At 39.4% G+C, this 15,657-nt stretch overlaps 2 protein-coding genes across 3 annotated transcripts; both read left to right on the forward strand.

Annotated features, from left to right (window-relative positions):
- Positions 1 to 416: 416 nt before the first annotated feature.
- prr13 (proline rich 13) lies at positions 417 to 3,332 on the forward strand. Its single transcript, XM_056438164.1, has 4 exons — positions 417 to 523; positions 1,382 to 1,449; positions 1,562 to 2,121; positions 2,706 to 3,332. Exons 2-4 carry the CDS (start codon positions 1,434 to 1,436, stop codon positions 2,757 to 2,759), a joined length of 630 nt encoding a protein of 209 aa, XP_056294139.1. The 5' UTR covers positions 417 to 523; positions 1,382 to 1,433; the 3' UTR covers positions 2,760 to 3,332.
- Positions 3,333 to 3,777: 445 nt separating this feature from the next.
- On the forward strand, positions 3,778 to 15,643 carry LOC130208816 (poly(rC)-binding protein 2-like). Of its 2 annotated transcripts, none has more exons than XM_056438159.1 (14): positions 3,778 to 3,931; positions 4,706 to 4,740; positions 5,307 to 5,429; positions 6,368 to 6,391; positions 6,490 to 6,522; positions 6,702 to 6,818; positions 6,919 to 7,050; positions 7,209 to 7,337; positions 8,729 to 8,803; positions 9,418 to 9,459; positions 10,677 to 10,749; positions 11,707 to 11,759; positions 11,998 to 12,167; positions 14,399 to 15,643. In XM_056438159.1, the coding sequence occupies exons 2-14, from the start codon at positions 4,729 to 4,731 to the stop codon at positions 14,433 to 14,435; spliced, it is 1,020 nt and encodes a 339-aa protein (XP_056294134.1). In that variant the 5' UTR covers positions 3,778 to 3,931; positions 4,706 to 4,728; the 3' UTR covers positions 14,436 to 15,643. The 2 variants fall into 2 exon arrangements, with proteins under 2 accessions (XP_056294134.1, XP_056294133.1); XM_056438158.1 differs by having other exon boundaries at positions 3,779 to 3,931; positions 10,650 to 10,749.
- Positions 15,644 to 15,657: the final 14 nt, after the last annotated feature.

Below are 15,657 nucleotides of genomic sequence, written 5' to 3' on the forward strand. Positions count from 1 at the left end.
TCCATGCTGCCTCACTGTCACACTAGCATGGGATAGTTGAATAGAACCGTATGGTGTTAAATTAAAATTATTTGTTGTGAATAAGGCCGTCATTGTTGTTATTTATTGCAGCTTGGTTTTCATGCCATGACATGTAAAAAATACCTGCTGTCAAAAGTCTGTTGGTATTTGTAAAAAAAAAAAAAAGTTGCACATTGATTGCTTTGGTGAGCCACATGGAGAGTTATTTTGTGTGTGCTGTGTGTCTATGTGTGTCATAGCCAAACCCCGGTCTGGCTCCTTCCTTTGGAATATATCACTCACAATGAGAGCACTATAATCATGTATCTCTTGTATGATAGAAACAAGTAGATCAACCTCATTGTGTCTTTGCCATGACGTAAATAACTTGCGTAACCCTTAACAATGGGCGTGGCTTCCTGGTGCGTTTGTATTGCTGCCTGCGTGCTGCTCAATGCGGAAGACAAACAGGGTACAGACTTTCTGATAAACTGAGATACCAGACCTGAAGAAACTTTCCAAGGTAAATCTATGTCATTGACAGTTTTTATTATAAATAGCATGTATCGAAAAAAAAGAACCAGAAACTACAGAAATCGGATCAGGAATCATAAGATTTCTGTCATGTCACATGTAATCTTGAGTTAAATGAAGAAAGTCTAGCATAGTTGTCGAGGCATTAGATCACACTGGCCATGTTTTACACGGCATGAGTTGTGAGAGGTTCATAATGTAATGTGTCTGAAAAATAATTACACGATCTGTACACCTGATATAGTTCATTGCTTCAAGTATGTTGTTAGTTGTAATAAAGTAAAATAAAATAAAAAGCTTAGTTCCCATGAAGGTAATCGCGTGACTTTTGTATTGACTGCTTTAGTTTTCAGTGTACACATTCCAAGAAAATCAAAAATTCATGGCACAATAGAAAAGGTTAAACAATTCATGAGCGGATTACCTTAAATTATTTATGTTGAAAATCGATCAGGTGTTTGCTGCAAAATGTGAACACTTAGGGTGCTGTAAGATACAGTACATAATAACATACATACGTTTAAAATATGCACAGCCATGTTCGGTATTGGAAACACTTGCAAACTGATTTCAATACGTTGAGTTACTTTGGAAAATGTTTATACAGCATGGAAAGCAGATATATCAACCAGGTGTGGCGACAGATACAAATGATATCAGCTCAGCTCAGAAATTACATTGTTTAGTAAATAATTTGTGGGGACAAATTTGATTTGGATCGAATCAACACCCACATACTAAATTGTATGATAATGTTGTTTCACTTGCAATAATAGTTGCTTTTTGCTTGTAATTTAATTTTACATACTCAAATATTTATTGCATTTACTTTCTCACTGTTCCTCAGGAGTTTGATTGAGCCCGGAAGTGTTTGACTCGTCAGGTCAAAAATCCCAACAATGTGGCCAAATCAAGGTGGAATATATAATATTATACATAATCAGCATATCATTATTTTGTCTTAAGCCTTTTGATCTAGTTTCTCAGAAAAATAATGTGCATATGTGTGTGTTTTTATTTTCATCAGGTCCTACCCCTCCAGTTGGCACACCAAACCCTGCCTACCCTCCTGGCTACAACCCTGCATATCATGTTGCACCTCCATCAGGACTCTTCCCCCAACCTCCACATGGGCAATTCCCGGCTGGACAATTCCCGGCTGGACAATTCCCGGCTGGACAATTCCCAGCTGGGCAATACCCGGCTGCGCCATACCCCGCTGGCATGAACCCAGCCATGGGACCACATGTTCCTCCAGGGGCTATGCCTTATAGGGCTCCGGGACCTAATCCTTATCCTATGGCTCCAGGTGGATATCCACTAGTCCCTCCTGCCGGTGCTCACCCAGGTCCGTACCCGCATTCTCCAAAAGGGTGTCACCAAAAAGGCCATAAAGACCACAAAGGCAATAAAGACCACAAGGGCCACAAAGGGCACGACAAAGGTCATCATCATGGAGGGCTCAATCCCATAGCTGGAGCATGCGTCGGAGGATTGGTTGGAGTAGGAATGGGGTTGGCTGGACATAAAGGCCACAAAAAGGTGAAAAAGATGAAGAAAGCACATAAGGGAAACAAACATGGCAAGGTGAGATACGGTTTAAAGATACACCACGTTGTTTTAAATGGAAGGTGAAATGTATGCTGATATTAGATAACAAGATGAAACTTTAACCTGCCCACTCCCCTATAAGATCCAGATATCCAACGTCGTGTGTTGCAAACACCAGAACAATATAAATGCACTCATAACTCAGGGGCAAAGTGCAGCACAGCTGCAGAGATGTGGTTTAGTACTGAAAGAGGAATATAGATAAATGATCATTAAGATCGTCATGGCACACAAAACAAACAAAAAACACTACAGTAACTAGATTGTATTAAGAAAGATGTTGCTAGCTTGTATGAGCACAGACAAAACACTCAATTATAATTATGGTAATGATGGTAGAAAGTAAAGCTATATGTTACAATATTTGTGTTAAATGTAGTGCTGCAACTGCAGATTCATTTTATTGTCGATTAATCTGTGGGTAAGTTTGTTAAATATTTAATTCCGAAAATACTTTTAAATGCCCATCACATGCTTCTTCAACAATTGCTGTTTGTATTTTAAACTACATTCAAATATGAATGTGTATAATATTTAATCATTCTATTTTTTCTCGACAGTCCTCCAGCAGCAGCAGTAGCAGCAGCAGCAGCAGCAGCAGCAGCAGTGACTAAAAGGAAGGCCACCAGGCATTCTCAGAAACGTTGCATTACAAAAGTGCAACCGTATTAATAAAATAAACACACTAAAGTCATACTTATCACTTTAAACAGGACATACAAATTGAAAATGAAATTCAATAAAGGTAGAAAAAAACGTTTTTATCACATATCTGGCTAGAAATCCAGTGTTGCTGTTAACATTTTCACAGCATTTTGTGTTTGCATTCCATCATGTCTCCAGTTTTTTTAGTTTTTGTAAAATGTTCCCTTACAAGTACATTAGTGTCCAAACCTATTACAATGATTTGAAGAGGGGCTGCACCATTGGTTTATGATAATATCTAACATTGTGATTTAGTAAATGAAAATATGTATATTTTGCTTTTTTTCCTCTTTTTTTTTCTAATGAAGTTTAACCTTGAGGTGAAGAATGAGACAGATATTTAATGTCTTTATTTAGGCCAACTTTATGCTAATTGTGTTCACTGCTACACGTAACTGTGTTATTCAGCATTGCTTTGTATCTGCATTAATTCTTATTACAAATAGAGGGTCTTACATTTAATAAATACTTATAAATACAAAGACTAACACAATTTGTTCTTACCAGGATGGTGAATATTTGAGTTGCAATATACTTTACGCCCACCAGTGTGCCTACTTAAGTATCTTATTGGGGTTTGTAAATATGAACATATAAGAATCTTCCGTAAAGTATTTACCTATTTGTTAATTACTTTCTTAATACATAAAAAAAACACGTGGGGCATCATTTATTTTCAACAACAGAGCTCCCTATTTGTGACAATTTAAACAAAAAGAACTGTTTATTATTCGCGTAAAACTTTAAAAAAAAATGAAATTCTTTTATTTTACTTTCATGTTGTTGCATAACGTCCCAAAAGGTCTGCTACTATTAAAAATGTTATAGACACGATTTTCGGGCATCTGTGGGTCAAACCAAAACTCGGGATAGGGGGTTCGGTTTGGGTGAAAGGCAAAAGTTCAGAGGTTATAATTGTGTTGTCTTTGTGTAAAGGAGTGGAGCTCGATCTCACATCACTCTTCCCTCTTCCCCGAGTCCTTTCTCAACTCTCCCCCGGGTTTCTACCCTCCCGAACCTCTCCCCTTCTACCCTCACAACCCCAACCCTCCCCCCGATCTCTTACCAACACATTTATCAGGTGAGTTTTATTCTGATATCTGGTGCTTTTTGTATATTTCTATATATATGATTTGTTATGATCAGAAGTAGCGGAAAGAAAACGCGCCCAGCAGCTAGCGGCTTGTCGCCCAGCATGCTAACAGGCCGCACGATGATGAGCACGCAGTCTCTAGCTTAGCTGAGCGAGAAGTTTGATTTCGTTGTGGCTATAAAACACTGTTTTCTGCTGTGTGGCGCCTGTGTTTTATCAAACCATGGCTAACATACATAGATATGGCTGCCGATATTTGGTCGGCTGCTAATAACGTTGACTAATTAAGCTAACTAGCTAGCTTAGCTGAGTAGCGCATGCTCCATTCATTTTTCCGGCACGGTAAGCAACCAACGTGCTAAGCGGCTAAAAGACTTACAAAAAGCGTGAATAGTTAATGGTCTTACTTTGAACTGCGCGCAGAGTGTACATGTGCACATTTCGTATTGAACATACATTTGTATGTATTTTAGGACACGTGCATGCGATAATTGGAGTAATAGCCCGTACATGTGTTGATGTACTTGATTTATAGCTATGTTTTTCAGTTAGCATAGCTTCAATGGTGGTTTTCTTGTTTGAAATCGGATAACTTGGGTCAGGTGTTTCAAAATAAATGCACCAAACTAGCGCCGTGTTGTTGGCAAAGTCAAAGTGACTCATGAGCTATTTCTTACGATTCAACGTCGTACGCATTATTTTTCATAATCAATAACGTTAGCATGAGCTGTGACACGGATCTATCATGTTCTCTTTGCATAGGTTCATTAGGAGACGTTTGTCCAATGGAGAACCAGGTATTGCCATCATATATTTGCACAATTTGTCCTTAAACATTATACGTTTAGCTAAAGTATGTTACATGGTTTGGTGTGATTTTAACTGAATGTTTGAACAAGATAAGGTAATTGCTAAACTATGTGAACGGGCCTTTATATACTTTATGTATGCTGCCATTTAAATATGTGAACATATCGTGAAGCAATACCTATATGCAGCTGAGGACAGATGTCTTTCAGATCAATATGCATTTCGTAAGTATTAAGAAATCTAAATATGTCAGATATTTGCGTATTGGTCAGTGCTAGGCTGTAAAGACTGGTGTACTTCTAACTCTGTAGGTGGGATCGTTCCTGTAATTTTACTTTAAAGAGAGATCTTGAGTATTTGCCACTTTGGTGACCACATGTAAATCAGTGTTAGCAAGCCACTTGTTATACATTGAATAAAAAGCACACGCCATGTCTTACCTTTGTTAAACCTAAACTGAATCCATGTTATGTTTTTTTTCCTATTTTCTTGACTGAGTCCCATGACATCCTCATCCTTGGTGTATCATTTCTCTTCTGCTACGTCCTTTTAGAGCCATCTCGTTGACCAAAGAGCCCAGTTCTGTACTGACGACCAGGTTGCAGTTATGGACTCCGGTGTGATTGAAGGAGGGCTCAATGTCACCCTTACCATTAGGCTGCTCATGCATGGCAAGGTGAGGTCACCCATAAGCTGCATGCGTCGACACTTTAATACTCTCTGACATTTATATACATGGACATTAAGCTCCTCAAGGATGTAGAAAGGGCAGGGAAATTGATTTGGTGAGTAAGCTGACGGGATCCAATATGACTAAGGAAAGTGGAGTGGTGTTTTGGCGAGTTACTCTGTTTGTGTTTGTACGTTGACCTTGTTTGCCTCGCCCAGTTGGATTCACTTTGCTTGAAGGTGGTCCTTTTTGTTATTTCCGAAATAATGTCCCCATTTTTCTGTGAGCAGAGTTAAACTTATTACCCTCAGGTCACCCTCCCCCGCATCCCTCTCTGCATGATCACAGAGCATCATGAAAGATTATATGGTGTTATCATCGGACACTTGGTAAACATGGACAAACGGGAGGCATGACGTGGCATTGGCCTGTCACAAATTAGTCTGGCCTTCACAGCAGCATAGCCACACACTTGGACTAGTGTCCGAGTCCCACAGTGACCTGTTGTGGTTTCAAATGTTTAGATGCCAAGTGGTTGTTCAAAATCTGACATACCACTGTGACGCATCCCCCCAAAAAAATTATCCTCTAAAAGCTCTGCTAGCTCATAGCATCCTACATATGACCCCCAGCACTAGCTAGGCATTAGCAGCCGACAAATAATGTGTGCTGACTGCATGTTGGATCTCAGTGGCCAACAACAGCATCTTGAGTGTGTGAATTCAGACAGGAAAAAATTGCAGCTGCTAGAGAGCCAGGGACTTGATTATTTATGAGGCTGTTGGAGTGTTTACAGTAAACACTTCAAGTGTTGGGCAATGTTTTTTTCATTACCTGATAAATCATCCAATTTGTAGTTTGAGAGGTTAGACGTGTCCAACTCGAGTAGTAAACAATGACTAGTGAAAAAGATGATTAATGAACCGTTATCTCTTCCTATTTAGGAAGTCGGAAGTATAATCGGAAAGGTAAGCTGCAATTTAATATAACGACTATTTTGAGTGTATCATTGTTTGAAGATCTGTGTTTGTAAGTGATGAGTATAACTTTGATTCTCTGCTAATAGAAAGGTGAATCTGTGAAGAAGATGAGAGAAGAGGTGAGGTCTTTTTTACTTTCTTTATTAGAGTAGTGGTAAAGTACAAACGCATGGAATGTTGCAATTACTGAGAGGCCGGCTTTTATTTTGACTATAAGCAGCCACAGATTTGTCTTTACTGTACGGAGTTCATCCAAATTTCTTCTTTTAATTCTTTGCTTCTCTCTCTCGGCCTGTAGAGCGGGGCTCGCATCAACATCTCTGAGGGCAATTGTCCGGAGAGGATCATTACTTTGGCAGGCCCAACCACCGCCATCTTTAAAGCATTCTCCATGATCATTGAAAAGCTTGAAGAGGTAGGTCACAATTTATGCTGACTTAGGAATTCACTGGTCAGCAGCAACCAACCTCAACAAAAAACTATTAACCTTTGTCTTTATGTATAATTCTTTTTAGGACATAAGCAGCTCAATGACAAACAGCACAGCAACCAGCAAGCCCCCAGTGACCCTACGCATTGTGGTCCCTGCCAGCCAGTGTGGCTCCCTCATCGGGAAGGGTGGCTGCAAGATCAAAGAAATTCGAGAAGTATGTATCGAGAAAAGAATTAAATGCAAAACCACACACGCCCGAATCCTTTCAGCATTAGCTGTCTTGTCACTTTTCTACCTGTAATCAAACATCAAACACTGATTCACATTAGGTCTTGAATTCTCATCAAATGTTACTCTGTTTGTGTGTTCCAGTCAACTGGTGCTCAGGTACAAGTGGCAGGCGACATGCTCCCTAACTCCACAGAGCGAGCAATCACCATTGCTGGTACCCCCCAGTCGATAATTGAGTGCGTGAAGCAAATCTGTGTGGTCATGCTTGAGGTAAGTCGACTCATAAAAGCTCTGAAGCAAATTAAGTGGCAGCTGTTGACCTTTTAAAAATTAATTATGTGAAATCGTGTGACTGCTGGGGTTTTGGCTTCTGTGCTTTAAGTTTGGACCAGAGATGTTTCGATCTGACCCCCAAGGTGAAAACAGTACACTTATTGTTAAATCACTACAGGGCGTGACTCAAAATATTATAGTAACCTTTGAAGGATAACTATATTATTGGCTATATATTTAAAATCCCAAACTAATGAGCTGTCATATATATTTAGATAGCTTCACCAATTGTATAGTTGTACTGATGGCAGTATTGGAAATGCCTCCATATAGCCTAACATGTTGGATCAGGGAGTATGTAAGTCTATGCAGCTATAGAATATAACTTCATGTATTTATTATACATCCTGCCCGATTGGTACTGCACATGTACCAACTAGTACTTCACACTTGTGCACCCTATTTGTCCCAGTCAGTGATACATTGTGAACAACAAATATGGTTTAATTTGACAGGAGAGCTTGTTAACTTTGGTAGTTTGTAGCCAGTGGGCAGCACAGTCCTCCTTAACTAAATAATGGAGCTAACAGCTAACATACGGCGGTTGCATTGAGTAACATGAGTTCAAGATATATTCAGTTAAAATAAATCATTATGTGTTCAAATGTTATCTATCAGTTATTTAAATATGTAAAATAGATATTCGAGAGCAAATTTGGAACTGTAACTTTTTTGTTTTAAAACAGTACTTGGTATTGGCACAGACGCAAGTTTAGGTATTGCGAAGGATACACTACGCTCTTCATCCATCCAAAAGTGGTAAAAACAAATGTTTTTTGAAAGTGAAATGCAGCTCTATCCCGCAGCAAAATATAAAGATCAGATTCACATTTCGTATTGGCAGACACCAAAGTGTTGCAGTTATGATTGGGTCAAACAAAACCCCAAACTAAATCTATACATTCCTAGTACAGAGCTGTGGTGTGTTAACGATAGTACTCATACTGATATAATAATAACTAAAACTCATATAGCGCTTTTCTGAATACACAAAGATGTTTTACGTGGGGACAATAGATGGTGACAAACGCAACAAAACAACAAATGGAAAGCAAACAAAAGAATCAAACGGGACATATTGGTAACAGAAAGTAAGGAACGCAAACTGGAGAAGCTTTATGGGTCATATCCGAGGCAGGAAGAGTTGTGTTTTGAGGTCGGGTGAAAACCTCATGCTTAAAGTATAATTGTAAGCAGAAGCACAAACCCTGATCAACTACATTTGTCATATTTTTAAAAAAAAACTTCTAGAGTAGATCTTGCAACAATTGTATGTTTCCATGGATATCAATGTAGAAACACCTCCACCTTCTTTGTCTCCCCTGCAGTCTCCCCCTAAGGGGGTCACTATTCCCTACCGACCCAAGCCTTCAGGATCCCCCGTCATCTTCGCTGGAGGACAGGTACATGCAACACAAGTTAACTGATTTTTATTCCTCATGTAATCAGTGTGGGATGCGTGTTTATGCAGAATATTATATACTTGGAAATACTGATGCTATATGAAAGGCTCAAACATCTTTAATGATAATTCCAGTTTTGACGCATGTGCGTGTGATTGCGCACGACTACAATAGTTATGAGTAACTGCAGTGTATTTAAGTTTGGAAAACTGTTTTAACCAAAGCTTACTTTTCTAGTTTTTTGTTGTTGAAGAGATGGCTTTAGTAATCTAATGACCATACAATATAGTTTTAAACAAATAGTTTGTCTCATTTGTTTTTGAATGTTAACGTGTGGTGGTCGTTTTCCCACCATTGTTGGTTCCATCCAACATGCTTTCTGGTGCTTTTTGCTATTTGTCTTTAATAATGCGAAATACCTTTTCGTAAAAACGTAATCCCATTTTCTCTGAAATGTCGTGTCTGGACAAGACATGTGTTGATATTCCTAAATTATATTGTTTCAGAATAAGCTTTGATGTGTTGGAGTCTTCAAGAGATGTGTATTGCTGCAGCGGTAACGTGACCCAAATCAGACGTGGAGCTTATGAAAGCTTTGTTTTCATTTGTTTCAGGCTTATGCCGTACAAGGACAGCACGCAATTCCACAGCCAGATGTAAGTGCAGTAGACATATTTACATGACCCCATCACTCCCACCATAATTACAACTGTCCTTTTTCAAAATGTGCAACCGCCATCCCACCTACACACGCCTCATTTTACAGCCTATAACTGTAGCGCAACATGCCTCTAATTTAATTTGTGCCCTGCTATTATCCTATTTTGTAACGTATCATTTAGAAAGCAGCACTTTTAGTACTTCATGTTCCTCATTTGACTGACAGTCGGTTGTTAATTAAACCGACATTTGTTGTGTGTGTTTGTCCGGATTCTCCAATGTTCCATGAATAATAATCTGTTCCTGCTGCTCATTCTTTTCTGTGTTTTCCTTTCTTGTTCTATCCTGTCTAACGTGCCTCATTCATTAGTCTGTCCCAGATGAATATTTGTGCCCCCCCGGCCATCATTATTAAGTTGTGCTCTGCCAACTTGTCCCAATGCTAAATTAATCCTTCTCCCTCTGTTTTTTATGAGCTTTAGATGTTCTATCAGGAACTTTGAATGTGATGGACTGTTTGTTTGTTATTAGTCATACATGCCACTGGATATTGGCAACAGAACAGAGCGGAACCAGTTGGATTAGTAGCTCAAATATGGTTGTGTGTGTCGGGTAAATAAATGATCTGACTGGTACCGCTATGTTCTGTTTACGCTACCATGTTTATACATACGCTAAATGGTTTATACATACGCTAAATGGTATTATGTAATCAGTTTTTGTTTGTTAAAACTAGACTGAACACCGAAACTTGTCATCTCTTCCTTAATGCAACCCTTCCAGATTCAGTGGAGATAACTGGAAGTGTTATGCTAAATTGAGATTTGTTGGACAGTTCATGTTTGGGTCTTGTATTGGCGATGATTAGGAATTCACTTCCATGTTGAGTGTGACTTTGCCCTGACCCTGAAGACGGCGAGAAAGCATGACCAAGAGATGCAGCCTGCATTTTGGAGGAATACCTATGGGGTACCCCACATAGACAAGTCATAAAACACAATGTTTTTCAGACTCCTGAGTAGAGTTTTGTGAAAGTATCATAAATACACGCCCCAGTACTTTCTACGGAGGTTCTTTGTGTCGCTGTCTGTACTGACTGTGATTTTGTTTTTGTTCTGTTTTTCCCTCTTCCTGTGTTTTTCCATTTCATCCATTTCTCTCCTCGCCCTCTCTGTCACTCTCACAGTCTTCCTCTGCTGCTATCTCTCCACAGCTCACCAAGCTTCACCAGCTGGCCATGCAGCAGAGCCCCTTCCCCATTGCACAAAGCAACCAGGGATTCACTGGTATGCAGCACAACGAGGCCCGCAGGCCTTCAATGCAACATGTTGTCAACCCCAAAAGATGGAATTTGTCTTCGCCCTCAAACACATTTCACTGTTAACTTAAATGCTCAGTTCGCCCCCCTTTTTAAAAAAATATTGAATTTTAATCTTACCTGTACTGCTATCCATCGGTCGTGGAGGCGTTTGCCGACTACGATATAATCATTTGATAAACTGAACCGCAATGGCCCTGTCCAGAAATCCTGATCAGAATCAAGATAATCCACAGATCTCTCAACAAGTTGATGTCGAAACTATGGTTGACACAAAATCTTTCATGTGTATTTTATGGCGCATATGTCCAGCTGCCTCGCTCGCTCCTGGAGAATTTAAGGGCAGGCGAGAATCTGTGTTGAAACACATTTGGAATAAATAGCGTTTTTTCAAGATCGGTAGCCGCGCAAATGTAACTGACGTGATCAAACTGGCAATAAACTTCAACAGAAAATGAAAAGCAAGATATTTCTGCACCTCTAAATGGACAGTGTGACGACCCTCTTTGCCACTGGCTCGTGTCCCTGCTGTGGAGACAGCAGTAATCTTCGTAATCCGTCGCTATAGCTCAATAAATCATTGGAGTAAAGGGTTAAAAGAAAAACGCGTCATTTTCTTAGTCATTTTGTGTTTTCCTTTCAAATAAACTGATTGGGTTCAGGCCATTGAAAAGACCGACTCAAACGTACCTAATTTGTGTTGCTAATATTTTGTCCATTTCATTGTACTTGCATGCAATTACTTCTATTCATGTAATACAATGTAATCTAGTACACAAACTACACAATCTCTAGTGATGTGAATATGGAATTAGTCCTCAGTTATCAATGACATCAGATGTTCTGTCTTGCAAGTTCTACACACACTTTTTTGTTGTTGTCATTGTTGGCTCTAACTTTATTGTTTGACTTTATTTTTTTCCAGGGATGGATACTTCTGCTCAAACCAGTTCCCATGAGATGACCATTCCAAATGATGTAAGTGCTTAAAATTATGCTTTTATCACTCTTACAGGTGCATTTCTTTTCTCATCCAAAATTCTGCTGTATCTATTGGTAACTAAGCTGTTTGACTGGGATTAAAACTAAAAAGTCAAACAAATGATTTATTCAAGCTTTCTGCCTTCAAGTCGTTAACTTTACGAGAAGCGTGTGTTCTTTGAGTAATCTGGGGTCTATGAAGCATTCCTTTCTTGTCCATTCTTCTCCTCTACAGCTTATTGGGTGCATCATCGGCCGCCAGGGATCTAAGATCAATGAGATCAGGCAGATGTCGGGCGCCCAGATCAAGATTGCGAATCCAGTGGATGGATCGACTGACCGCCAGGTCACCATCACTGGCTCGCCTGCCAGCATCAGTCTGGCGGAGTACCTCATCAACGCCAGGTGAGATAATCAGAGGCTTTACAAATTAAAACGGTGACTTTTGTGTTACTGCCACTTTGTTTGAAAATGTAGTCTTTACATTTTATAGAAAACACTTCCATTTCTTTGGCCAAGCATCTCTCTTCAAAATAATACAGTAATCCATTCTAGATTAAAAAATAAATAATATGTATACCTGGCCGACCTGCCACATTGACTTTTTTTTAATGTAGATTTGGTTTATGGTATCTTTGGTGTTGCGCGTTCTTCCTTAGTCTACGTTTTCCTTTATTCTGCTTGGCTTCACATCGATCAATCCCTGGAGATGTGTTTCTTGTTGTTGTAGTATTCTTTTTGGTTTTAATTTGACATTTGTTTCTAATGAAGCTTTTTGTCTTGTTTTGATCACATCCATGAGTGCTTCCCCCCACTACCCCCCCCGTCCCACCCATTGCTCACCAGCCTGCCCTGTGACCCATCCCGACTGTGTTGTCCCTCTCTCCTTGTCTCTCTTTCTACAGTGTAGAGTCCTCTAAACCTCCTCCCTCCTCCTCCTCTGAACAGACCAGCCTGTGCTCTCCCTCCACCTCTTCTCCTGCTACTACCACCACTACTGCTACTACCACCACCTCCTCTGCTGCTATCTCTTACTCCTCTTCCTCCTGTGTGATGCCCCCCTCAGCCTCCATCCCTCTGTCCTTGTTGGCTCCAGGGCCGCCTCCCTCCTCTTCTTCCTCCTCCACTGATTCCTTGCACCTCAGCTCTCCTGCCTGTGTGTCAAGTCTCCTCAGTCTCAAGCCCCTCCCTCTCCTGGCCCTCCATGTTGTCAGTGGGGCCAGTAACCCCGCACACCCAATGCCCACTGAGCCCAAAATCGCCCCCGATCTCAGCTCCAAGTCTAAAAGGCGAAGGCTTTCCCCTTACTAACAAAGGAAACATAGGTCCTCTACTGAAGTACTGACGATGCTCTCTGTTGTCTGCACTTGCTTTTGAATCTGGCTGTGCCATGCCACGCTTACTACTGTTAAACCGCCAGACAGATGGCCGCTGCCATATTTATAAAATAGGTATCTGTAGTTTTGATTTGGCCTGTCTCTTAAGGATATGACACGTTGAGTGCATTATATTTTTAAATGATTTTGAATCGAGCATGTAGGGTGAATTTATTCACTGATTTTTCTGAAGCATTTCTCTTTGCGTAAGCTCTGCTCAGGTAGCGGCTCTCTTTAAGATATCACATTGTATTTATGGGAATAGTTTTCTTGTAGTGCATTTTAAGTGACTGTAGTTGGCTGTTATAATGGAGAGTATGTGTATCACGATTGTTTTTCTTTTCTTCTTTTTTTGCCCATATAAGAAGTAACTGTAATTTCAATTCATAGTAAATCTGCCCTCAGGTATCAATGGCGTCAAACCCTTTATTAAGATGATATTCTTGAAGTGAAAGATACTGAAACATCCACCCAGTTAAGCTTAGTTTTAAAGGAATAGTTTGACACTTTGGAAAGTACTTATTTGCCTCTTATGTTGAGTTGGATGGGGAAGTAAATATCACTCATGTCTGGATTTTAAATATGTAGCAAATGACCAGCTGAATACAAGACTGGAAACAAGTCGCCCGGCTCTGTCCAAAGTTACATTAAGAGCACGACAGATTAGTACAAAATAATAATAAAAAACACATTGGGGTTCTACTCGGGTCATGTGTCTGACTCTTTCATGGCCGGAGGCAGCGACTTCCTGAAGTTTGAGGTAGTTGCCTGGCAACTTTACAACGACGAGGAGACTTCAGAAAGTTAGATTTTTAGTTGTTTGCAAACAAATTACAACGAATTACGTTTGCTAATGTATGAGCTTTAGAGTAGCTTGTAATCAAATTCAGTTTTCTTTGAACATAATTAACTACCTGTTTCCAGTTCTTTATTCTAAGTTAACTGGTTACTATCAATCCTAATTATCTCAGAATGTGAGTAAGGATATCTCAAGATGTTGAACTTTAAAACTGCTTTATTAAATCACAAAACTCTTGACATATAAGTTTGAGAACTGACTCTTAACAGCTGTTGGAAAGAGGATCAGCCCAACTAAGTTATCTTTTTATATCGGAGCATACATTTTCTCAAGTCGATGTATTGATGAACCGTATCTTGCATTCTATTCTAATGTACTGTAAATGATATTTATCTTGCCTGTCTGATTGCATGCCTTATTCTCTCTCCCTCCCTGGTCTCCGGGTGTCTCTCTCTCTCCAGGCTTTCCTCTGAGGCCACAGGACTGGCAGCCAACTGATAGACACTGCATCTGCACTAAATCTCACTTTTATATCATCGGCCACCATAAAGCAGTCAATACAACTATCCAACTTAAGAGTTTATATTTTATGCTGCCTCTTCCTCATTTGAAATCATGTCAACCACCACTGATTTGATCTGCTGAGTTCATTATTTATTTCATTTGTTTTGGTTTTAGTCAAAAGAAGCAATTAGGTTTTTAATTCCCATTTTGAGTATAGTTGGAGGTTTTAATGATTTATTACTTTTTCTTTTTTCAATGGTTTCCCTCTATCTTTTTTTTCTTTTTTCTTTACCACCACAGAGAAGTAGAGTTTGAAAACTGAATAGGCATATAGATTTAGTTCTGTACAGTCATTTGTTTTCTTTAAAAGGAAAAAGACAAAAAAGGAAAAATTAAAAAATAAGAATAGTGACTTATTCTGTGTTTATATATACACACCCCCTTTTTCTAACCCAGTTCCACAAAGTTGGCCTTTCTATTTTATGTCCATACTCGCTTGCTTTAAATATACACATCATTCTCCCCCTTTGTCACCTCTTCAATTTAAAGTGCTTGTACTTGTACGACACTCATGTCACTGAGAATACTTGGCTGTACAATGCACTGTCACTGATTTATATTTGGGTATAACAACAACTGTTTTAACACTCACGATTGAATTTATCCAGATCATTTACAATGTGTATTCCTACGCATGAGGACACTTTCCCCCTTCTCTACATGTCATTCCTGTTTTTCCCTATCTCCTAGTCCTCAGATCATGTGTTGATATTTTGCTGGGATGGGAGGTTTTTGGGGGATTTGGGTGTGGCTCTAGGAATTGGAAGCAGAGGGTTCTCCTCACTTTCTTTTGTAAAGACTGATATAAACTAAACAAAATGTTGGAATATTTGTTTTAAATGGAGGAAATTTTTTTTTTTTAATCTACCAAAGGGGGATTAACTCCTGGAAACTGAGTGATCTGTCTTATTGAATGTGATGAGGCTGGGAATTGAAATGATTTGAAGCTCTGGAACTCGACAAAGAAAGGGTTGTGTATTAACACTAGTTTCCTGCTCTTTGCTTTGCTCAGAAAATGATTTTATTTTTTATTTGCAGGAAAGACAAACTTTTGTGCACGTTTTGAGACTGTAGACCTGGGTGCCACAACATTGTTTAAAAAATAAAAACTGAAATAAAGATGTGAAATGCTCAAACCACAACTTGTCTTGAAGAT

This window comes from Pseudoliparis swirei, chromosome 18 (genome assembly GCF_029220125.1).
Source record: "Pseudoliparis swirei isolate HS2019 ecotype Mariana Trench chromosome 18, NWPU_hadal_v1, whole genome shotgun sequence".
Classification (NCBI taxonomy): domain Eukaryota; kingdom Metazoa; phylum Chordata; class Actinopteri; order Perciformes; family Liparidae; genus Pseudoliparis; species Pseudoliparis swirei.